At 52.2% G+C, this 23336-nt stretch overlaps 1 protein-coding gene across 8 annotated transcripts in view; it reads right to left on the reverse strand.

The window, feature by feature from the left end:
* EPS15L1 (epidermal growth factor receptor pathway substrate 15 like 1) overlaps positions 1–23336 on the reverse strand; it is a 117141-nt gene that overhangs the window by 48460 nt on the left and 45345 nt on the right. For all 8 annotated transcript variants that reach the window (XM_054465873.2, XM_063658750.1, XM_063658749.1 and 5 more), the window contains 7 exons: positions 21815–22048; positions 17982–18139; positions 14623–14779; positions 14225–14310; positions 10546–10618; positions 1396–1557; positions 536–733 (listed from right to left, as the gene is read on the reverse strand). In XM_054465873.2, the coding sequence (XP_054321848.1) occupies positions 536–733; positions 1396–1557; positions 10546–10618; positions 14225–14310; positions 14623–14779; positions 17982–18139; positions 21815–22048 (1068 nt within the window). The remainder of the gene's footprint in view (positions 1–535; positions 734–1395; positions 1558–10545; positions 10619–14224; positions 14311–14622; positions 14780–17981; positions 18140–21814; positions 22049–23336) is intronic.

The raw sequence follows: 23336 nt of genomic DNA on the forward strand, positions 1-23336 counted from the left end.
GAAGGGCAACGGCTGCAGGCCACGAGAAGCCAGCGCCCCCCTGGACTGGGAAGAGGGTGGGGGCGTCCCAGGCAGCTTAGAGAATGGGGGTCCTGCATGGTGCGATGCTCCAGGGTGGCGCCTCCTGAACACACCAGTGGCTGTGGAGGACGACGTCTGTTCTCTTGTCCAGGGACAAAGAAGTCATCTCTCTGACTTTGTCCCTCTTGTTTGTGTGAGGACCAGGCTGGAAAGAACCCCAAGCTCTCTCCAAATGAGCCATTAATTAAGTGTTCCCACCCCGCCCCGCCTACTCCCTGAAGATGCTGTGTGCTCAGGAAAGGAAAGTGAACTGCTCCAGGCCAATGCCAACAAACTCTGGAACATGCCCTGGGGAGTCCTTGGCCCTGCGCCTCCAGGCCAGCACCACAGCCTCCCAAAAGAGACCCTCACGTAAGTAACAAGGGTGAGAGCAAAGGAGTTCAGCAGTGGCAGCCTCGGCTCTTGGGGCTCGCTGGTCCCCGGCATGTGGCGGGGACCCGACTCCGTGAAGTACCTGGTTGATTTCATCTTGCGTTGACTTCAGGGACTTGATGATGGTTTCCAGCTGGACTCGCCCAGCCTGAATGCTCTGCTCCAGCTGGGTTTCCTCCTGCTGCAATCGGTTCAGCTCTGACTTGGCTCGGTTCAGATCGTCTTCCTGGGACTTTAAGTCAGATTCCTGAGATTGGATTTGCGTTTTCAGTGATGAGATCTGAAATGAGATGTTAAAAGATGTTAAAGGGATTCACAGTGCAGAATGAAATGGGACTCCGAGAAAGAACTCTTAGCCCCCATCCCTGAAACAAGCTAACCCAGTGAAGCAGACACCTAACCCAGGCCCGGACACCTGGCTTCCTTACAGGCCTCTTTCTACACCCAAAATAGAGACATAAATGAAAAGGCAGACGGGCTCATCCCGCTGTGGCTAATGGAAGATCACTTTGGAATAATGAGGGGCATGACCAAGCATGAACAATCTGTCCATCCCCCCAGAGGCTGAGTGTCCCCATAGAGTTTTCTGAGGTTGCAGCCTCCAGGATCTGTGAGGAGCCTCAGAGACACCTGAGAAGGGGACACAGGCACCCTAGAACTCCCTGTGTTGTGGGGCACAGCCAGGGTGGGGTGTGTTCAGGGCACAGGTTCGCAGGGACCAAGGCCATTCACTTATACAACCTGACTTCTAGGAGTACAGGGGGGTGGCCAGGAAGTCAAGCCACAGGTGCTTGGACACTTTTCCACATGGTGTTTGAAGGAACTCTATTGACCCAGTAGGATGTCTAAGTGTTGTATTCCCAGGTAACACGAGCTCAGGGGAGTCCTTGGGAAGCCCCTGCCCGTGCACAGAGAGCTGCCCCGGAGGTGGCCGGGACGCACCATCTGAGTCTCATCCTGGCACTTCTGCCGGACGTCGCTCAGCATGTCTCGGAGCTTGGCCTTCTGCTGGTCCATCTCGTCCAGGCGGTCTTGAGCATCCTGTTTCTGAGCCTCGAGCTCCTGCAAACTGCTTGTTTCCCGATCTAGGTCATTTTGCAATTCCTAGGGAGGAATTGCAGGGGTTTACGTGAGGATGGGAAAAATGAAGCATGTGCAAGATAATGGGGGGCCGCCTGGGCCAAAAGTCCAGGGGAAGCCTCCGAAACCACCCACTGTGACCGTGCTCAGGGCCAGCATTCTGTGCACACCCACGGCCAATGTGTGCCTCTTGGGCTGGAGGCCCGGGGCCACTCTCTCACCAGCTCCCTCAGCAGGTATTTCCTGATGGCCCAACAGAGGCCAGGTGCGAGAGAAGGGGCTGGGTCCCTGTGAGAAAAAGGCCCCAGCTCCCGGATAACATGCAGCTGTGGCTGCGGAGGGGAACATCACCCAAACGCAAATAAACATGGACAAGTGGCACCAAGGGGGTCACAGGGAAACTGCAGTCACACCTTGTGGGCAGGGAAGATGCCCACAAAAGCCGCATTTAGGGTGGTGCCAACAGGTGAGCAGGTGCCAGGCAGGCGAAGAGCCAGGGACAGAGCCTGGCGGAGGGAATCACAGGGACCCCAGGGTTGGGGGGTGTCACACTCCAGCTAGAGCAAAAGGGAATGGGTGGAGGCATCAGAGGCTGCACCCCACAGGTCATGCCAAGGAGACTGTGCTGGGCTCTGCGGTGGGGAGCCCGGTGGGATGTGTGAGCGTAGGAGGCGGGACATCATGATTCTGTTTCTGAAGCTCTCTCTGACCCCGTGGGATGGATCCAGATGGTCAGCCCGAGGCTCCACCGCCCCATGATTCCACTTCCAAGAAAAGCATCCTGGAAGCATACAGCGTGTGCAGAGGCACACAACGTCTATGACAGCAAAATCCGTAAACAATGCAGATGTCCATGAGGTGCTGGCTGGAAGGTTCCAGCACAGCCCACACTGTCGGACACTCCTTGGCCATGGAACAGGATGGCGCCGTGTGCTCTGCCTTACAGTGGGACATGAGCACATTGCATTTGTGTGAATGGGAAGGGGAGGGTATGTGTGGTGTGCATCAACCTTTCTGGAAGGCCCCCTCCAGGAGCTCATGAACAGCACCTCCGGGGATGGGGACACCCAAGGAGACGGCAGAGCCTTCTCACCTCCTGATTTTCAATCATGCAAATGCATTATCTGTCTTTAAGATGAATAACCAAAGCTGAAATAGCACAACGGGCATTGTGACAAGCCTCCTCCCTCCAGCTGCCATGTGGAGCGTGGTGCAAGGGGCCATCAGGACGCAGGAACTGCAGGGGCCTAGGGTGGGGTCCAGGGAGAGGCAGCAGCTGGGGCCTGAGTGAGGTGGTGATCGTGAGAATGGAGAGGAGGGGTGGGTTTGCAGGGAGCCATGGCTGGGTGGTGGGGCTGAGTCCCAGAGCCGGCCTGGGCTGCTGGGGTGGCTGGTGCCCTGAGATAACAAAACCAGAGGTGGCCCAGGGTCTCCCCTCTCCTCACTATGGGGACAAAAACATCATGGCGCTTCCCTGCCTTGATAGGCAAATAATGCCTCGGGAAGCTGGGGTCTCTGTTCCCCAGTCTCCCTGCCCCTGGCCTTTCACTTGAGGGCTGGGTCTGGAGGGGACAATCAGGGTCACTTCTGGACATGTCCGACAGGAAACTCAGGAGAAAGACTCCAGTGAGTGTGCCAGGAAGGGAAGATGCTGGAAACACAAACTCAGGCGTGTCAGCATCAAGGTGTTATTTAAACATGTGGGAATGGGTGAGGTGTCCAGTGGGGGGCACAGAGAGAGCCCGAGGTAGCCCAATGCTCCCAGCGATGCTCCCACCAGGGACGGAAGCCTCTAGAGTCTCCTAAGTCTAACCCTGGCCCCACCACTGGGCAACGCTGGCAGCAACTCCCTGATGTCCTGGGCCTCAGGGTTCTAGTTAGCGCCACACTGGCTCCTTCCAGGCCACAGCCCATGGCTCCAGGACACTAGGGGCTCCAATGCCTTTGGCCTGCCCAGAGAAGGTCCCTCCTTTACCTCCTCCTCAAACCAAAGATGACAAAATGTGTACACTACACCCTTCATGCACAGAGCAGAGAATATTTGCCCAGAAGAGGCATGACAGGAGGACGAGAGGGAACTCACTGGCCACATGCCGTGTACTGAATGTCTGTTGTTGAAATTCTCACCCTCAAGATGATGGTATTAGGTGTGGGGCCTCTAGGAGGTGATTAGGTCATAAGGGTACAGCCCTTGTGAGTGAGATTAGTGGCCTTATAAAAGAGGCCCCTGAGAGCTGCCTCGATCTTTCCACTGAGTGAGGACACAGCAAGAAGGTACTGCCTATGAACCAGGAAGTGGGTCCTCACCAGAGGCTGAATCTGCAGGCCCCTTGATCTTGGACTTCCCAGACTCCTGAACTGTGAGCAGTAAACTTCTGTTGTTTATAAGCCTCTCAGTGCATGGTGTGCTGTTATGGCAAGCCAAATGGACTAAGACACACGTGCCACGTCAGCGTCTGCAGTGACAAAGGTGCTCAGGGTACCTCACCACTTCTCTAAGAGGGTTCTCACAGTCTAAACCGCTCCTCAGAAGCTCCTGCCCTACTCACTCTTGGCTCTCCCTTCCCTTTCTTCTCCCCGCTCCCCAGCACTTTTTTTTCTTTTGAGACAGAATCTCACTCTATCACCCAAGCTGGAGTGCAGTGGTGCAGTCTCAGCTCACTGCAACCTCTGCCTCCTGGGTTCAAGGGATTCTCGTGCCTCAGTCTCCTGAGTAGCTGGGACTACAGGTGCACGCCACCATGCCCAGTTGGGTGATTTTTTTGTTTTTGTTTTTTTGTATTTTTAGTATAGACTGGGTTTCACCATGTTGGCCAGGCTGGTCTTGAACTCCTGGCCTCAAGTGATCCGCCAGCCTCAGTTTCCCAAAGTGCTGGGATTACAGGTGTGAGCCACCATGCCTGGCCTTCTTTTCCCCTTCTTGATTCTTGCTTTCTCCCTTCTTGATATATAAAATCTATAAAACTGAAACACACAATTGTTTAAACCTTGCTGGGTAATTTTTTGCACATAGTTTCTCCCCCATTTAGGAAACTGAGCTGCAGTTTCCTTCAGGGCAGTCTCCGTCTTCCCCCTTCATTGAAAAATGTCATTGCTCAGCCAGGCCACAGCGCAGCCAACCCCCGTGACGTGACAACTCCTGGATTCCCCTAGACACTAGTGGAGACCCTGGGCCAGAAGGGGTGGCTGCTGATGGGACAGAGACTGTGTCTCCAAACCCCTGAACTGAGGCATTAAGTCTAACAAGTTTGGGGGTGATAACACAGAATAACTGAAACAGAGTTAGTTGTGGGAGCTGGGGATGTGGGTGGCCACATCTAAGGGGAGTGATGGATAAGGGAAGGGAAGATGGGAAGAGGGTTAGGCCCGGTGGGGTAGCTCTGGACACCAGGTAACAACAGTGTGGAACTGAAGGAATCTGGACCTCATTCCATAATGGAGAAGGAGCCATCAGGAAGTCCCAGAGGGACAAAGACCCACCAGCTCGAGGTTAGGAAGGGGAACTCAGAGCAAAGAGAAGACAAAAATAACCCCAACAGTCCACGGAGTCTACACAATCCCTGTCAGAATCCCAGCTGGCTTCTTTGCAGAAATAGACAAGCTGATTCCAAAATTCATATGGGGCCGGGCACGGTAGCTCATGCCTGTAATGCCAGCACTTTGGGAGGCCAAGGCAAGCAGATCATCTGAGGTCAGGAGTTTGAGACCAGCCTGGCTAACATGGTGAAACCCAATCTCTACTAAAAATACAAAAATTAGCTGGGTGTGGTGGCACGCATCTGCATTCTCAGCTACTCGGGAGGCTGAGGCAGGAGTATCACTTGAACCCAGGAGGCAGAGGTTGCAGTGAGCCGAGATCGTGCCACTGCACTCCAGCCTGGGCGACAGCGAGACTGCGTCTCAAAAAAAAAAAAAAAAAAAAAAATCATATGGAAACACATGGGACCCAGAATAGCCATGACAACCCTGACAGAGAAAAAAAAGATGGAGGATGCCCATTTCCTGATTTCAAAACTTCTACAGAGCTGCAGTAATCAAGCCAGTGATGTAGTGGCATAAGGAGAGGCAGATAGGTCAACGGGATAGAGCTGAGGGTCCAAAAGTAAACGCACAGCTATAGTCAACTCATCCTTGACAAGGATGCCAGGGCCATTCAACAGGGGAAAGAAGAGTCTCTTCAACAAATGGCACTGGCCCAGCATGGTGGCTCACACCTGTAATCCCAACACTTTGAGAGGCCAGAGTGGGAAGATCCCTAGAGGCCAGGTGTTTGAGATGAGCCTGAGCAACAGAGTGAGACCCTGTCTCTCAAAAAAAAAAAAAAAAAAAAAAATTGTTTTTGAATTAGCTAGGTGTGGCAGTGCACACCCTGTAGTCCTAGCTACTCAGGAAGCTGATGCAGGAGGATCGCTTGAGCCCAGGAGTTTGAGGCTGCAGTGAACTAGAATCATACCACTGCACTCCAGCCTGGGCAACAGAGCAAGACTCTGTCTCTAAAAACAAATTTTTTTAAGTAAAATAATAAAAACAATGGTGCCAGGACAACTAGATGTCCACATGCAAAAGAATGACATTGCATCCCTGCCTTATGCTATATACAAAAATTAACTAGAAATGGATCAAAGACCTACATGGAAAAGCGAAAACTATAAAACTCTTAGAAGAAAACACAGGGGTACATCATGTGACCTGAGATTTGGCAATGGGTTCTCAGCTATGACACCAAATGCAACAGCAGCAAAAAAAGGATAAACTAGACTTCACCAACATTAACAACTTGTGCTTCAAAAGACACCATCAAGAATGTGGAAAGACAATCCAGAGTGGACTCTCAGTGGATGCTGAGAAGGTATTTGCAAGTCACATATCTGACAAGGACTTCTACCTATAAATGATAAAGAACTCTTCAAATTCAGCTATAGGCCAGGCGCAGTGGCTCCCACCTGTAATCCCAGCACTTTGGGAGGCCGAGGTGGGAGGATCACCTGAGGTCAGGAGTTTGAGACCAGCCTGGCCAACATGGTGAAACCCTGTCTCTACTAAAAATACAAAAATTAGCTGTGTGTGGTGGTGCACACCTATAATCCCAGCTACTTGGGAGGCTAAGGCAGGAGAATCACTTGAACCTGGGAGGCGGAGGTTGCAGTGAGCTGAGATCGCACCACTGCACTCCAGCCTGGGCCACAGAGTGAGACTCTGTCTCAAAAAAAAAAATCAGCTATAAAAAGAACCCAATTAACCAGGTGTGGTGGCACATGCCTGTAATCCCAGCTACTCGGGAAGCTGAGGCACGAAAATCATTTGAACCCGGGAGGCGGAGGCTGCAATGAGCTGAGATTGCACCCTTGCGCTCCAGCCTAGGCAACAGAGTGAGACTCCGTCTCAAAAAAAAAAAAAAAAAAGCAATTTAAAAATCGGCAAGAAAAAAAAATTTTCAATATAAAAGGGCAAGGAATCGGAATAATTTTTCTCCAAAGACTACATACAAATGGCTAATAAGCACATAGAAAGATACTTGACGTCGCTAGGGAAGCATGAGGGACATGCCAATGAAATCCACAATGAGGCAGTGCTCCACACCCACCACGACGGCTAGAAGGAAAAACGGGAAATGGGTAAGTGTTGGTGAGGCTGTGCAGAGCTGGCACCCTAGTACACTGCTTATAGGAATGTAAAATGGTACAGCCACTTTGAAAAACAGTCTGGCAGCTCCTCAACAGTTACCATGTGGCCCAGCAAATTCACTCCCAGGTATACACTCGAGATAAAGGCAAACAGGTGTTCACACAAAAACTTGCAGACAAATGTTCCTAGCAACAATATTTACAAAGCCAAAAAGTGGGAAAACCCAAACATCTATCAATTGAGGGATGGATGAGTAAAATGTGGCCCATCGTGGCTTGGCACGGTGGCTCATGCCTGTAATCCCAGCACTCTGGGAGGCCGAGGCAGGCAGATTGCTTTGAGTCCAGGAGTTTGAGACCAACCTGGACAACATAGTGAGACCTTGTCTCTACAAAAAAAATTAAAAATTAGCCAAGCATGGTGGTGCATGCTTGTAGTCCCAGCTACTTGAGAAGCTGAGATGGGAGGATCACCTGAGTCTGGGAGGCGGAAGTTGCAGTGAACCAAGGTTGTGTCACTGTACTCCAGCCTGGGCAATGGAGTGAGACACTGCCTCTTAAAACAAAAAATGTGCTCCATCCACACAATGGAATATTATTCTGCCATAAAAAGGAATGCAACGCTAATACATTCTACAATATGGATGACCCTCAAAAACATGATGCTGAGTGGAAGAAGCCAGGCACAAAAGGTCATGTGTTGTATGATTCCACTGATAGGAAATGTCCGGAACTCCCAGGTATCCACCTGAGATAAATGCAAACAGGTGTTCACACGAAAACCTGCAGACAAATGTTCCTAGCAACATTATTCACAACAGCCAAAAAGTGGGAAAACCCAAATATTCACCGATGGGAGGAACAGATGAAGAAAATGTGCCCCATTGTGGCTGGGTACAAATCCACACACACAGAAAAAAGATGAGTAGTTGCCAGGGGCTGAAGAAAGGGGAGAATGGGAAGTAACTGCTTAATGGGGATGAGGTTTCCTTTTGGGTTAATGGAAAGTTAGTGTCAAACTCTTCCACTCACTGAAAGAGAACAGTTAACGATGAATCTTTCAGAAAGTAACCTTCCATTTACTGTTCAGGGCTAGATGTTTTTATGGGCCTACTGGCGCCTATGGGAGAAACAATCAGGTTCTAACTCGATAGAGTGATGGTTAATCAACACGGTGATTATGCGAAACACCACTGAAATGTACACTTTAATACAGCACATTTGACATGAACTATATAGTCATCCCTCAGATTGGTATTAAAATTTGCAGATGCTCAAGTGTGACATAAAACAGTTCAGTGTTTGCATATAACCTACACACGTCCCCTACCCTACCACCACCCCATATTACTTATTCATTTATTTTTGAGGCAGGGTCTCACTCTGTTGCCCAGGGTGGAGTGCAGTAGTGCAATCACAGCTCACTACTGCCTTAAACTCCTGGGCTCAAGTGATTCTCCCACCTCAGCCTCCCGAGTAACTGGGACTACAGACACATGCCACTACACCCGGCTTTTGCAAATATTTTTGTAGAAACGGGGTCCCACTACGTTGCCCAGGCTGGTCTCAAACACTTGGGCTCAAGCGATCCTCTGGCCTCGACCTCCCAAAGTGCTGGGATTACAGGTGTGAGTCACTACAGCCAGCCTCGTATACTTTAAATCATCTCTAGGTTATTTATAATACCTAATATAATGTAAATGCTATGTAAATAGTTATCATATTGTATTGTTTTATCAATTTGGATTTTTTTAATTTATTTTTTAATCTGTGGTTGGTTAGATTCAAAGATGCAGAACCCTTGGATACAGAGGGCCAACTTGTCTCAATTTTAGAAAAAGAGAAGCCACCGTCTATGGTTATAAGCAACTTTAAAAACTTTAGCCTGTAATTCCAGCACTTTGGGAGGCTGAGGCGGGCAGATCACGAGGTCAGGAGATTGAGACCATCCTAGCCAACATGGTGAAACCCCATCTCTACTAAAATAAAAAAATTAGCCAGGCGTGGTGGTGCGTGCCTGTAATCCCAGCTACTTGGGAGGCTGAGACAGGGGAATCGCTTGAACCCAGGAGGCGGAGATTGCAGTGAGCTGAGATCGTGCCACTGCACTCCAGCCTGGCAACAGAGCAAGACTCCGTTTTAAAAAAAAAGAAAAAAAATCTTCACTCTCGCTAGGCTTGGTGGCTTACACCTATAATCCTAACACTTTGAGAAGCCGAGGCATGAGAATCATTTGAGCTCAAGAGTTTGAGACCCCGTCTCTATTTGGAAAAAAAAAATATATATATATATATATATTTAAAAAAAAACTTCTTCTTCAAGAAAACACCAAATGGCGGATGACACCGGTGCAGCGGGGGGTGGGGGGTGGTGTCAGAGGCCCTGGGATGGGCAACCACAGTAACTTCCACAGAGGTTTCACCAGTGGCATCTGGGGCTGGGGTCGCGGCCGTGGATGGCGCTGGGGCCGGGACCAAGGTCACGGAGCTTGCAGAGGCAAGGCCGAGGATAAGGAGCGGATGCCCATCACCAAGCTGGGCCGCCTGGTCAAGGATGTGAAGATCAAGTCCCTGGAGGAGAGCTATCTCTTCTCCCGCCCATCAAGGAATCTGAGATCATTGACTTTTGCCGGGGGCCTCTCTCAAGGATGAGGTTTTGAAGATTATGCCAGTGCAGAAACAGACCCGCGCCAGCCAGTGCACCAGCTTCAAGGCGTTTGCTGCTATCAGGGACTACAATGGCCACATCGGTCTGGGTGTTAACTGCTCCAACGAGGCGGCCACTGCCATCCGCAGGGCCATCATCCTGGCCAAGCTCTCCACTGTCCCCGTGTGCAGAGGCTACTGGGGAAACAAGATCGGCAAACCCCACATTGTCCCTTGCAAGGTGACAGGCCACTGCAACTCTGCTGGTGTAACTCATCCCCACGCCCAGGGGCGCTGGCATTGTCTCAGCACGTGTGCCCAAGAAGCTGCTCATGATGGCTAGTATCAATGACTGCTACACTCAGCCAGGGGCTGCACTGCCATCCTGGGCAACTTCGCCAAGGCCACCTTTGATGCCATCTCTAAGACCTACAGCTACCTGACTCCCAACCTCTGGAAAAGAGACTGTATTCAAAACTGACCACCTTGTCAAGACCTACACCGGAGTCTCCATGCAGAGGACCCACGCTCCAGCTGTGGCTACAACATAGGGTTTTTATACAAGAAAAATAAAGTGAATTCAGCCTCAAAAAAAAACAAAACTTCATTCTGCAGCCCCCAAGAGCTCATGTTTCCATCCAGGGCAGACCCCTGCCCTTCCCCCACCACCAGCCAGGGAGGGAAGTTTTCCTGAACTGCATTTAGCACAAAGTAGATGTAACCAAAACGAGCGAGACCCTTACCTGTACCTCGCTGGTTTTCTGTCTGATTGCCTCTTCCTTTTCTCGAATGTCTTGTTCCAGTGAATATTTCTCTCTGAATGTTTAAAAATATTTCATGAAAACAAGAGTGAATAATAAGCCTCCACCCCTTCCCAAGGCCTGATTCTGTTCACCCCCACAAAAGCCCCTCTGTGTGCTGGCAGAAGTCTAAGAAGGAGCCCCAGCAGCTGCTCGCCCTGTACAGTCCCTTTCCCATCGACTGTAGGTAGGACCTGCGATCACGGGAGGGATTGCTCCCAACGTAACCACCCTCTAAAAGCAGCGCGCTTTCTCCACCTGGTGGCCCAAGCAGAAGTCAGAGACATCCCAAGTGTGATAAGGACCCAACGCGCCCTTGCTGACGTTGAAGGTGGAGGGGCCACTTGAGGGGGAACAGGGGCAGTGTCCAGGAGCACAGAGTGGCCCTGGCTGACGCTCAGCAAGGAAAAAGAGACCACGGATCCCCAGCCGCAGGGAAATGGATTCTGCCAACACCTGAATGAGCCTGGAAATAGATTCTTCCCCTAGAGCCTCCAACAAGAGCCCAGCCCAGCCGACGCCTTGACCTCAGCCTATGACACCCCAGACAGCCCAGGAGAGCCTGTCTGAACTACTACTTTTTTTTTTTGAGACAGAGTCTCGCTCTGTCACCCAGGCTGGAGTGCAGTGGCGCAATCTCAGCTCACTGCATCCTCCGCCTCCCCAGTTCAAGCGATTCTCCTGCCTCAGCCTCCCGAGTAGCTGGGACTACAGGCACGTGCCACCATGCCTGGCTAATTTTTGTATTTTTAGTAGAGACGGGGTTTCACTGTGTTGGCCAGAATGGTCTTGATCTCCTGACCTAGTGATCCGCCCGCCTCAGCCTCCCAAAGTACTGGGATTATAGGCGTTAGCCAACACACCTGGCATTTTTTTTTGAGACAGGCTTGCTCTGTCACCCAGGCTGGACTGCAGTGGCACGATCATAGCTCACTGCATCCTTGACTTCCTGGGCTCAAGCAATCCTCCCACCTTAGCCTCCTGAGTAGCTAGGACCACAGGTGTGCCCCACCAGGCCTGGCTAATTTTTATTTTTTTGTAGCCGAGGTCTCATTATATGGCCCAGGCTGGTCTGGACCTCCTAGGTTCAACCGATCCTCTTGCCTTGGCCTCCCAAAGCACTTGGATTACAGGTATGAGCCACAGCACCCGGCCTTCTTTTATTTTTAAACTGAGATAGAATTCGTGTATGTATTTCCTAGCACTGCTGTAACAAATCACCAACTGGGTGGCTTGGAACAGGAAAAATTGATTACAGGTGTGAGCCACAAGGCCCAGGGTTAAGTACCCTTATAAGAAGGACCCCAGAGAGCTTCCTTTGCTCCTTTTGCCCTGTGAGGACACGTCAAGAAGGTGACTCTCCAGGAATCAGCAAATGGGCCCTCAGCAGACCGGATCTGCTGGTATCTTAAGGTTGGACTTTGCAGCCTCCAGAACTGTGCAAAATGTCTGATGTTTAAGCCACCCATTCACAGTGGTCTGTTATAGCAGTCTGAATGGACTAAGACCCTCCTCTTGTGCCCAAAGAGGCTACCTCAGGGACAGGAACACCATGTGTCTAACAGACCCTGCCTCCTGCCCGGGGACCCAGGACTTGCGCAACAATAAGGCCGTCTCAGGGATATGTCGCCAGACACACAGTAAGTGATCATTGGAATATTCATTTCCACAAGCCCAGAAACTTACAATACAAAGTGCTCTTTAAACTGAAGGACCTGACATGCCCTTGCTGGCTTATGGCAGTGTGAAATCATAAGAGGAAAGCTCAGCCCACACTCCCCCAATCCAAGGGCCACTCTCAGAGCCACCTGCTCAAGGGGCCGCTGCAGGCCCCAGTCTCCTACAGATGGGCGCTCTGCGCACACCAGCCTGTCACCTCCACATTGGGTAAACAAGGCTCCTGGCTGTCTGAGGCCACACTGGGGTGATTCACGCCCCAGCGTCCCTTCCTAAACCAGGACCCTTGCACGACGGGGGCTCCCTCCATCCTTGGCCTGCCGGTCCTGATTCTCAGGCCTGCCCAGGCTCTAGGATGCTGGCCCTGCATCCTCAAGACACCCTCAGCCTTGTCAGGCTGCACATCCTTGCTGATCACCAGTTTGGATAACACGGCCCCCAGGAGCCGAGACAGAACAGGAACTGTCCACTGCACTGAACATGAAGTGGGGTGCCTGACTCAGGCCGTGGCTGAGGTTTTCTAACCAGCCACCCACCTTGATCCCCTCGAAGACCTAACCTGCCTTTGCTCATCAGGGCTCTGCTAACAGCACAAAACCAAGCCCAGAGGAGCTGACAGAATACTGCACCTGTTAATATGACCCCCGGGGATCCCCCAGCTAGGACCAGGATCCAGTCCTCCCTGGAAAAGTCAAAGCCCTTTCCATTTTCAGCCAAGTAAACAATCTTTTTCCCACAGGAGGCAAAGCACCTTTGGGCCCTTCTGCATGGTGCCCCCACATCACAAGAGTCCACCCTGTCCTAGAATCGACTGGAAGAAAGATGCTGGCTGGCACAGTGGCTCACGCCTGTAACCCCAGCACTTTGGGAGGCCAAGGCCAGAGGATCACTTGAGCTCAGGAGTTCGAGACCAGCCTAGGCAACATGGCGAAACCCCGTCTCTACAAAAAATACAAAAAAATTAGCCAGGCATGGTGGCATGCACCTGTACTCTCAGCTACCTGGGAGGCTGAGTGAGAAGATCACTTGAGCCCAGGAGGCAGAGGCTGCAGTGAGCTGAGATCACACCACTGCACTCCAACCTAGGTGACAGAATGAGACTCTGTCTCAAATTAAAAAAAAAAAAAAATCTAGCCGGCATGGTGGTGCATCCTAGCTACTCAGGAGGCTGAGGTGGGAGGATTGCTTAAGCCTAGCAGACAGACGCTACAGTGAGCCATGATCACGCCACTACGCTCCAGCTTGGGTGACAGAGCGAGACCCTGTCTGAAAAACAAACAACAAAAAAGGATGTCATTCTTGAAGAGGATCCAGAGGGGAATACAGGAAGTGGCTGCATTTCTTTATACCAGACTCTAAAAGTACAGACAACCCATCCAAAGCCCTCGTTTACATACGAGGAAACTAAGGCACTAGGCAAGGAGGGGAGCCAGAGACCTGGAGGCCCTTTCACACCTTCAGCTGCTGGGTCCTAAGCCCGCTCCTCGCCATCCGAGACCCAATTGCTCTACTGTCAAGGATAACAAGGCCTTCCTAGCACTGGGGAGGGGCTGATGCCTGGGGCTACTGAGCTGCGACCTGCCTGAGACCACACAGCTGCCATGGGCTCTGCCTACGACCTGCCTGGGACCACACAGCTGCCACAGGCTCTGCCCACGACCTGCCTGGGCAGGTCTGCCACACAGCTGCCACCCACAGGCTCTGGTCAAGACCTGCCTGGGACCACACAGCTGCTACGGGCTCTGGCTGAGGCTGATTCTAATGGAAGATGTCATTCTTCGAGCCCCTTGAGCCAGTTTAGGACCTCAGAAGCTGTATCTTTTCCTTCCTTCTGAATAAACCTGTGATGAGCAAACTTCCAGGTGAGCTTCTGATATTTCCAATAACAACCTGGGAGAGTTTGTGTAACGTTTGGATGTGGAGGGAAGGGCCGTTTCCAACATACCTTTGTAACTGGGCGATCTCTTGACTGATGTCATCAAGCTCCTTCACGCCAGTAAACTCCCCAGAGCCGAGAGAGCCTGAACTGTCCTAGAATCGAATTCAGAGGCGAGATCTCTAATTAGCAACCTGACATCACCTGACAGGAGGCACCAGCAGGTCTCGGGCCCAGGGATAAAATTGTCCCTTTAGTATATAGGGTGAGGTAGCGAAAGTGCCAGCCCCCTGCCTGGGGAAATACCTAGGCAGCCAAGCCACCCTCCCAGGGGCCCCTGTTGAGGAAGGCAGGGACCACAGGCAGCAACTGCCACCGACTGTGGACTCGTGTGCCACCCGTGCTACCTGGTGGCAGGCGATGGGAAGGGATGTCAATACCCCCAGGGCATGACCAGCACCACTCACCGGGCCGGGCGTGCCTCTCTCCGAAGGCGGGACCATGTCCGGCGAGAGGACTTGAGGGGGGTCGATGCCTTTACTGACCTTCTGCTGAATGAAATACATAGCTAACGCGAATTGGTCTTTGCTTAACTTCCCCGTTTGCCTCGTATCGGCCAGAGCCCTGGGAGAAATGGGATGCTAATTACACATCACGGGCGCCGACTCAGCCTGAACACACGTTACCGATCCCATGCTTTTCAAAAAACAACGGCAGGGCGTGGTGGCAAGCCCCAGCTCCTTCCCTACTTCACATCTCCTTCCCAGGAAGTGGCCCAGGGGTTCCCCACTCCCAGTGTCCCCCACCCTAGGAGGGCTGTCAGAGCTGAAGAACCCCAAGCCCCTGACCATGGGCTGAGGAGCTGACCCCCTGGGAAAACCTCACTAGGGCTGAGATGCAACTGCCTCTTCCTTTGGCTTATCTCGTGCGTGGGGCAGGCTCTGATGCCGCAGGCGTGGAGTAGACCAGCCCTTCCGTGGAAATGGGTGCTGAGACCAAGCATTGTCCCTGCAGCTCTGGGTCATCTGAATGGACCTGGCCACTGGCCTTCAGTGGGGATGGCAGCAGCACTTTGGGGTGTCATCATGATGAAGGACGAATCAGCAACGACTCTCTTTCCTTGTTATGAACGGAACGTTTATGTCCCCCCAGATTCCTATGTCCAAATCCTATCCCTCAATGGGATGGTGTTGGGAGGTGGGGCCTCTGGGAGGTAATGAGGTCATGAGGGTGGAGCCTCAGGAGTGGGATTAGTGCCCTTATAAAAGAGGCCCCAGAAGGCTCTCTCTGCTCCTTTTGCTATGTGAGCACACAGCAAGCAGGTGGCCGTCTACAAACTAGACAGTGAGCCCTCACCAGACACTGGATCTGCCGGTGCCTGGATCACGGACTTCCACCCCGCAGAGCTGTGAGAAACGTCTGTTTCTAAGCCACTCTGTCTATGGCACTTTGTCACAGCAGCCCAATGGTCTAAAACACTCCTCTTGTGCCCAAATGAGGCTGCCACAGGGGCATGGCCACAATGCACAGGACACTCCCCTACAACTAAGCGTCCCCTGCCCACATGGCTCTTGGATGTCCTGAAAGATGGACCAAGGCAGCATTTGAATAGCAGCACACAGTGGTACTGTGGAGCTGAGGTGAGGGGCTCCGCGACACTCATAATCAAGGAGCCAGCCAGGGCCAGGTGCAGTGGCTCATGCCTGTGTTCTCAACACTTTGGGAGCTGAGGTGGGCGGATCACCTGAGGTCAGGAGTTCAAGACCAGCTTGGCCAACATGGGGAAATCCCACCTCTACTAAAAATACAAAAATTAGCCGGGCATAGTGGCACGTGCCTGTAATCCCAGCTGCTCAGGAGGCTGAGGCACGAGAATCACTTGAACCCGGGAGGCAGAGATTTCAGTGAGCCAAGATCGCGCCAGTGTACTCCAGCCCGGGCAACAGTGAATCTCTGTCTCAAAACAAACAAACAAACAAACAAACAAAAAAACGAGGAGCCAGCCAGGAAGGGAAGGGACCCTTGTGGAGTAAGGACAAGGCCCTTGGCATCTATGAAAAATGTCTTCCTTCACCCATGCTGCCCTCTCAACATGGGACCTCATTTCCCACCTCCCGTGTAGTGGCGGCAGAAGCCGTTACGACAGAAGTTTCCCCCTCTTTACCAAAAGAGAGCTGGGACCGTTCTAACAGACTTTTTTATACCCAAATGCGGTCCGTGAACAGAGCTGCGGAGAATGAGCAGATCTCAAGGAACATTGCTGATAAATGCCTAGTTGTCCCCACAGTTCGAGGCCCTGACGATTTCATACTGCCACTGTCTCTCCCCAGTCTGTCCCTGCAGGCCCCAGCCTGCTCGTGGGCTGCAGCTGCCTCTCCACTCCCGCCCCTTCTCTGCTCCTGCCATCTCTCAAGGAGCGTGGGCTCCAAGGCCCACCTGTGGAAGGTTCTGAGAGAAAGAAAGAGAAGCAAGCTTAGGGGTGGCTCAGTCAGCGGCCATCCGGCTCTGACACCACATCCTGCTCTGCTGACCCATACGGTGGCAGCCATCGCAGGGACAAAGCCTCTGTCTTCATGCTCCTCCTCCTCCCAGTCCCTCCTGGTGTGTCATCTACATTGGGCCATGCCCTGCCCCAGCCACTCGCAGACACATCTAGACTTCTTTTCTCATAGTTGTTTATTCAAGAGCCCGATCATCCTTTCCTTCCCCTTTGCTGCCCGCATGGAATGACCTCTGAGTTCCTTCTTTTGATCCAGGTGGATTAGTGATTTCCTGTGTCATTTCCATGTCGTTACATCATGTATCAATTGCAGCATGCATTATAAATTACTTTCCCTCTACTGCCCCCTGGACATGACAGTCAGGGTGTCACAGCGCTAACCAGTAACTGTATGTGTGTTGGTTTCAGAGTCATAAAGGGGACACTGTGTTTTGTTGGTTTCTAAAAGGGACAATGGATCTGAGGCAGCTGAGACCCACTGTCCCTAGCCAGTTGGAGGCGGCTTGGCCGTTTGGGTGATGACTCTGGGACAGCTGGTTCTCAGGCTCCCACCTCACAGTGTGGACATCTGTGAATTACCACTAAGGACAGTCATTTCCCCCAAGCCACTAAGTAACATCCTGAATTTCACTGCTCTACTTGGAGGGATTTGCCTCTCGAGAATTATCCAGCAATTCTCTCCTTTTGATAGCTCCCAAGTGAAGCCTTCTCTAAGGCCACAAAAGTGACTTCAGCCCTGGCCAGTGGCAAGAGGAGTGCCCCAGCCCTATGAAGTCGGCTATGTCCAGCCCTGGGGAAAAGAGGGGTTGAGGCCGACTCTTCGACTGGGCTCTGAGATGCAGACAGGGTCTCCTTGTGCTCACCCTCCCACCGGGAGCCAAAGCACTGGCCTTTCCAGAGCAGGGCCTCCTGCAGGAGGCAGCTGTAGCCCCCGCCCCCACCCTCACCCCCCCAGGCCACTCTGCTAGAGGCTCCAAGGCCCTGCTGCCCGCAACTCCCGGAGACGGCTGTGACAAAGGCCAGGCCTCCTGTTAGAACCAGCATCACAGCCAGCAAGAATAGGGCCCAGCTGTGTAAGCAAATGGCCTGGGAGCTCTTAAGACAGACCACAGGCCCTTCCGACTGAAAGACAGTGAACTGACCGTCACGGAGCGCGGGGTTCGAGCCTTGGCACGTGCACCTTGCTCAGCCTCTGTCAGGCTAGGGAGAATAAAGGACGCCAGACACAGCGGAAGCCTGTGACAGGCTGGAGGGGGCCCCCTGACCACCACCCTCTACAGTCTTCACCCACAGGCCCCCTGGAGCCACACACAGCCACAGCCTTACCATATGTGTGCTAGAAGGTTCTGGGTGAGGCCCGAGTGCATGAAGATCTCCTTCACCTCCTGGCCGCTCACGTAGCCGTCCAGGTCCAGGTCAGTCTTCAGGAATATCTCATCAAATCGCATCTTGTCTGCCATGGGCACCACCCAGTTCACTGTTGGCTGAAACAGTTTTTGGCAAAACAGTTAATCTGGAAGCTTTTTATGACCCCCAGACACATGCTTTTTGATGATGGGGCAATTAAAGCACTTCCATGCACATTTGGCATCAAACTCTCCTCACTTCCATGAGCCGAGAGGGCAGACGAGATCCTTGTTCTGTAACTGGCGAAACTGAGGCTGAGACAGGTTGAGGCTGGCTCTGTGAAGCTCACCCAGATGCCAGTCTGCACCTCTCTCCACCCCATCACCCTCTCTCCTTGTCCATCCACCCCCGCCCAGGGCGTGAGGGAGGCTGTGATCTTCAGGGGATGGGTTCAAGCATGCCAGGAAAGACCCTCCCGAGCACCCACTTGGAAGGACCATCCCTGGAGAGCCAGCCCGGCCACATGCCAGCCCCCCTGGTCCTCCCACTCCTCCGCCCGCAAAGGCTGCCCTACAGGCAGCCAAAGTGTCCCGTCCCAGGACTCTGAAGACCACCCTTCTATGTCCCTGAGACAACAAAGATACCCCCAAGGTGTGAGTACACACACGTCACTGACAGGTAACAAATGAGACCCCACCATTCAAGAGGGCCACCACCCACGAGGCCCCACCAACATTCATGCAGCCCCAACCCCACCAAGGGCAGACGGAGCCATGAGCCCAGTGCAGCTTGAGGTTCACAGCCCTGGGGCTGGGCCACCTGCTGCACGTGCGGCCCCTCTCACCACCGGCTCACAGTTAACTTGAGAGGCAAACGCCATCGTGGGTCAACCAGGGCCCGGTCACCTTCTGGTTCAGAGGCATCAAGGACCCTCAGGCACTCGGGGGCAGGCCCCTTCCATGGCCTACTCCGCCTGCATTACCGCGGGCCTTCAATACACCCACCACGCCACAGTTCACGGCATCTGTGTGCCGAACTCTAGACGTGCTTTTCCTCTTCCCTTTTTTTTAAAAATATTTATACCAATCACTCTTTTTAAACAATCTCATAATAGCAATGAGAATAAACACTTGATTGAATTATCTAGATGATGAGGGAGTGGAGAGAAAAAGGACAGGCAAATGTGGCTAGAGGGATCAATTGTTCCTCCTCCACGCAGCAACTGTACAGAAAAGCCGCACCCCACTCCTCACCTTCAGTGAACGCCATGATGCCTGAAACTGCCACTCAAAGTCATTCCTCTTAGTTATGAAAGGATTTCTTAGGCTGGGTGCAGTGGCTCACGCCTATAATCCCAGCACTTTGGGAGGCTGAGGTGGGTGGATCACCTGAGGCCAGGAGTTCGAGACCAGGTTGGCCAACATGACGAAACCCCGTCTCTACTAAAAACACGAAAAATTAGCCAGGTGTGGTACTGGGCACCTGTAATCCCACCTACTCGGGAGGCTGAGGCAGGAGAATTGCTTGAACCTGGGAGGCGAAGGTTGCAGTGAGCTGAGATTGTGCCACTGCACTCCAGCCTGGGTGACAGAGCAAGACTCCGTCTCGGGAAAAAAAAAAAAGGGATTTCTCAAAGAGTTCTCACAGTGTTGACAACCCAAAGATGTCCATAGGATTGAGGAGAAGGGACTCATGGTCAAGACTGGGAAACAATGGTTAAACTCATTTACTCTTCATGAACAAGCATCCTGTGATGTCTAAATCCACTCACGAGGCCCCACCAACATTCATGCAGCCCCAACCCTGCCAGGGCAGATGGAGCCACGTGGGTGGCTCCTGATACCAACTCGGGGAATTCAGAAAGCAAGCTTGGGAAACAAGGGATACCATGTGACCCAGATCAGCTTAGTTCAGGGGTTTCACATGCAAGTATGTGTGATGAAGTACAGCAAGGACTTGATCAAACAATTTATCAAAATCTATGGAGCTAGGCCAGGCACAGTGCTCACGCCTGTAATCCCAGCACTTTGGGAGGCCAAGGCAGGAAGATATCTCAAGCCCAGGAGTTCAAGGCCAGCCAGTATAACACAGCAAGACCCCATCTCTACTAAATAAATACATAAATAAATAAATAAAATTAGCTAGGTGTGGTGGCATCCGCCTGTCCCAGCTACTAGGGAGGCTGAGGTGGAAGGATCACTTGAGCCCAGGAGACTGAGATAGCAGTGAGCCGTGATTGCACCACTGCACTCCAGCCGGGGCAGCAGAGCAAGATCCTGTCTCTTATATATTAAAAAAAAAAAAAAAATCTATGGATCTAATTCAAATGATGAGAGTTCAGATGGCAAGAGCAACTTGATTTTTACTTGTAGCATTGTACTGTGTAAATTTTGTGAGCCTTCTCAAGTCTGGTGGACGTAAAGATGCCAATAAAGGAATTCTAATGAGAAATGGGCTTGCTGCCTTTAAGTCACGGGGCTACAGAAAGCTAACCTCAGAAGCCAGGGATCACAAAGAGGTAATGGGAGTCAGACAAGCTGAGCTGTGGCAGGTCACAGAAACAAGGGGCGTTCTGTGTCCCACGGGTCCCAAGAAGAAATTACGTATGAAATTATAGCTCTGGGATGACAAGAGTCCTAATAACATTTGCTGGGCAAACAAAAGGAATTCACTGCCTGATTTCTGGAACCTCAGAGTATGTTAGCAGCATACTCTGCCAACTTGGCTGTGAACCCTACACGGGGCAGCCTTGCCCGTGGAGCTGGCTCTCCCAGTGGAGGCTGGGCTTTAAGGCCGGCTCAGTAGCCACAGGTCCCAAAGGAAGGAGATCAGACCCTGGTGGCTGGAAGTGGCTTCACTCAAACCTGGCATGAGGGCAAAATCGGGTGGCCCTTGGGGGCCCCAGACAAGAGCGTTGCTGGCCTGGAGATGAGGAAGTTGGAGTAGGGGGAGCATGTGGACTGTAGGCCCCCAGAAATGCTCGTTTTCATGACTGTGATCCGACCAGTGCCATCCTGGGGGCAGGAGCTGTACCCTCCCACCCCTGCCCAACAGGGGCCACTGGTAAAATCGGTCTAGTCAGAGGGTCTTGAGAGAACCACCAGAAGATCACTAGAGAGGTGGGTTATGAAGCTGGGTGACTTGTGCCCGCCAGCAAGTTTGGCCCCACTAGCTTTGTTGCCAGTAAAGCACCTCCCCTAACCTGACCTTCAATACTTAATAAAACTCTTGGCAAGAGCTCTGCAGACACAGGTTGGGCACAGTGGCTCACGCCTGTAATCCCAGCACTTTGGGAGGCCGAGGCAGGAGGATCACTTGAGCCAAGGAGTTCAAGACCAGCCTGGGTAACATGGGGAGACCTCATCTCTATTGAAATAATGAGATAAATGAATACTTTTTTTTTTTTTGAGACAGAGTTTTGCTCTTGTTGCCCAGGCTGGAGTGCAGTGGTGCAATCTCAGCTCACTGCAACCTCCGTCTCCCAGGTTCAAGCAATTCTCTAGCCTCAGCCTCCCAAGTGGCTGGGATTACAGGTGTGCACCACCACGCCTAGCTAATTTATTTGTATTTTTAGTGGAGACGGGGTTTCACCATGTTGGCCAGGATGGTCTCGATCTCCTGACTTCGAGATCTGCCCACCTCGGCCTCCCAAAGTTCTGGGATTACAGGCGTGAGCCACCACGCCTGGCCGCAAATATTTTTTAAAAACATTTAATCACAAACTTGACCGTTCTGGGGTTGCATGTTAAGAACTCCCAAGAAACATCCTACTGTGCTCTGAGAGGGGGCTGTGCCCATTGAGGGCTCCGTACCTGTGTTTGCTTGAGGCTGTGCTTGGGGGACAGGCTCCCTGTGCTGTTGAGGCTGCTGACGCTGCCGTGGGACGGCGTGGAGCGGAGGCTGTCTTTTGGTGGGGGGCTGGCGGGCAGGACGGGGACGGCGCCAGGGAACACAGTCTTCTTTCTCTTGGAGGGTGGGATGAGGGACGGGGGCAAGGCAGAGGGCACGGGCTCCTTCTCCAGGGCTCGGTACACCAAGTGCATGGCCTGCAGGTGCAAACAACAATGGCATTGAAGGGGCAAGGCTGGGGCTGGGACCATCAGGAGAAGGCAGAGGGCAGCCCTTTTGGGGGCTGCAGTGACAGGACACTCTGTGAGGATGCTCCCAAGCTGACCAGAGTGAAAAGAAATCGCTCCTGATGAGTTATCTTTCATGTGTAACTTTCCAAGACGTGTTGAATTAATCCTCGAGACTGAAATGCACACAGAAAGAATCCAATCAAGCCACACTCCGTATGCATCCCTTCACCACTCAGGGAGGCCACCAGCTCCAGGGCTGGCACCTTCCCAGTACTGGATTTGAAAGTCTAAAGACACCAGAAGAGAGACCTGTACTTCAAGACATTCAGGAGTAGTCCCAGCTACTTGGGAGGCTGAGGTGGGAGGATCGCCTGAGCCCAGGAGATGGAGGCTGCAGTGAGCTGTGATCGCACCACTGCACTCCAGCCTGGGTGACAGAGCGAGACCCTGTCTCTATAAAACAAAATAAAACAAAAAACAGTGGAACTGAGGATGCATCCATGAGGCAGGCCACAGCCATAGAAATAAATTCCTTGTAGAAGGCCAACTAATAAAAGTGCAAGGAATGATGGTTTTGATGAGCACATCACCGTTTGGCAGCCACCATCATCGTAATTAATCTTGCCAGATTAAGGCAAGACTCATCAGCGATGGTGGAACTCTCACAGAAGAGTATGAGAGTCACAGTTGTTGACAGTATCAAGGCGTCCCCCACAAGAGATGAACTGAGCACAGAGGGAAAAAGAGCAACTACCCACAGGAACCCACAACCTTGACCCACCTTGACCCAGTGATGAATGTCAACATGGCAGTAAGAAGACATGTTGATATCACGTTCCCCTAGGTGGGAGGCCCATGTGGGGTGGGTGTGACCTCTGTGGGATTCCTGTCTCACAGGAGTGCATGACCTGGGTCATCAAGAGGACCCGGCAGCCAGGCCCAGGCCCAGGGACACTCCATAACTGCTGGCCTGCGCTCTTCAAAATGTCCACGTTGAAGCCAGCCACGGTGGCTCATGCCTGTAATCTCAGCACTTTGGAGGCCAAGACGGGCAGATCACCTGAGGTCAGAAGTTCAAGACAAGCCCGGCCAACAGGGAGAAACCACATCTCTACTAAAAATTCAAAAAAAAAATTAGCCGGGCGTGGTGGTGGGCACCTATAATCCCAGTTACTTGGGAGACTGAGGCAGAAGAATCGCTTGAATCCAGGAGATGGAGGTTGCAGTGAGCTAAGATCATGCCACTGCACACCAG

The sequence above is a fragment of the Pongo pygmaeus genome, chromosome 20 (genome assembly GCF_028885625.2).
Source record: "Pongo pygmaeus isolate AG05252 chromosome 20, NHGRI_mPonPyg2-v2.0_pri, whole genome shotgun sequence".
NCBI lineage: Eukaryota > Metazoa > Chordata > Mammalia > Primates > Hominidae > Pongo > Pongo pygmaeus.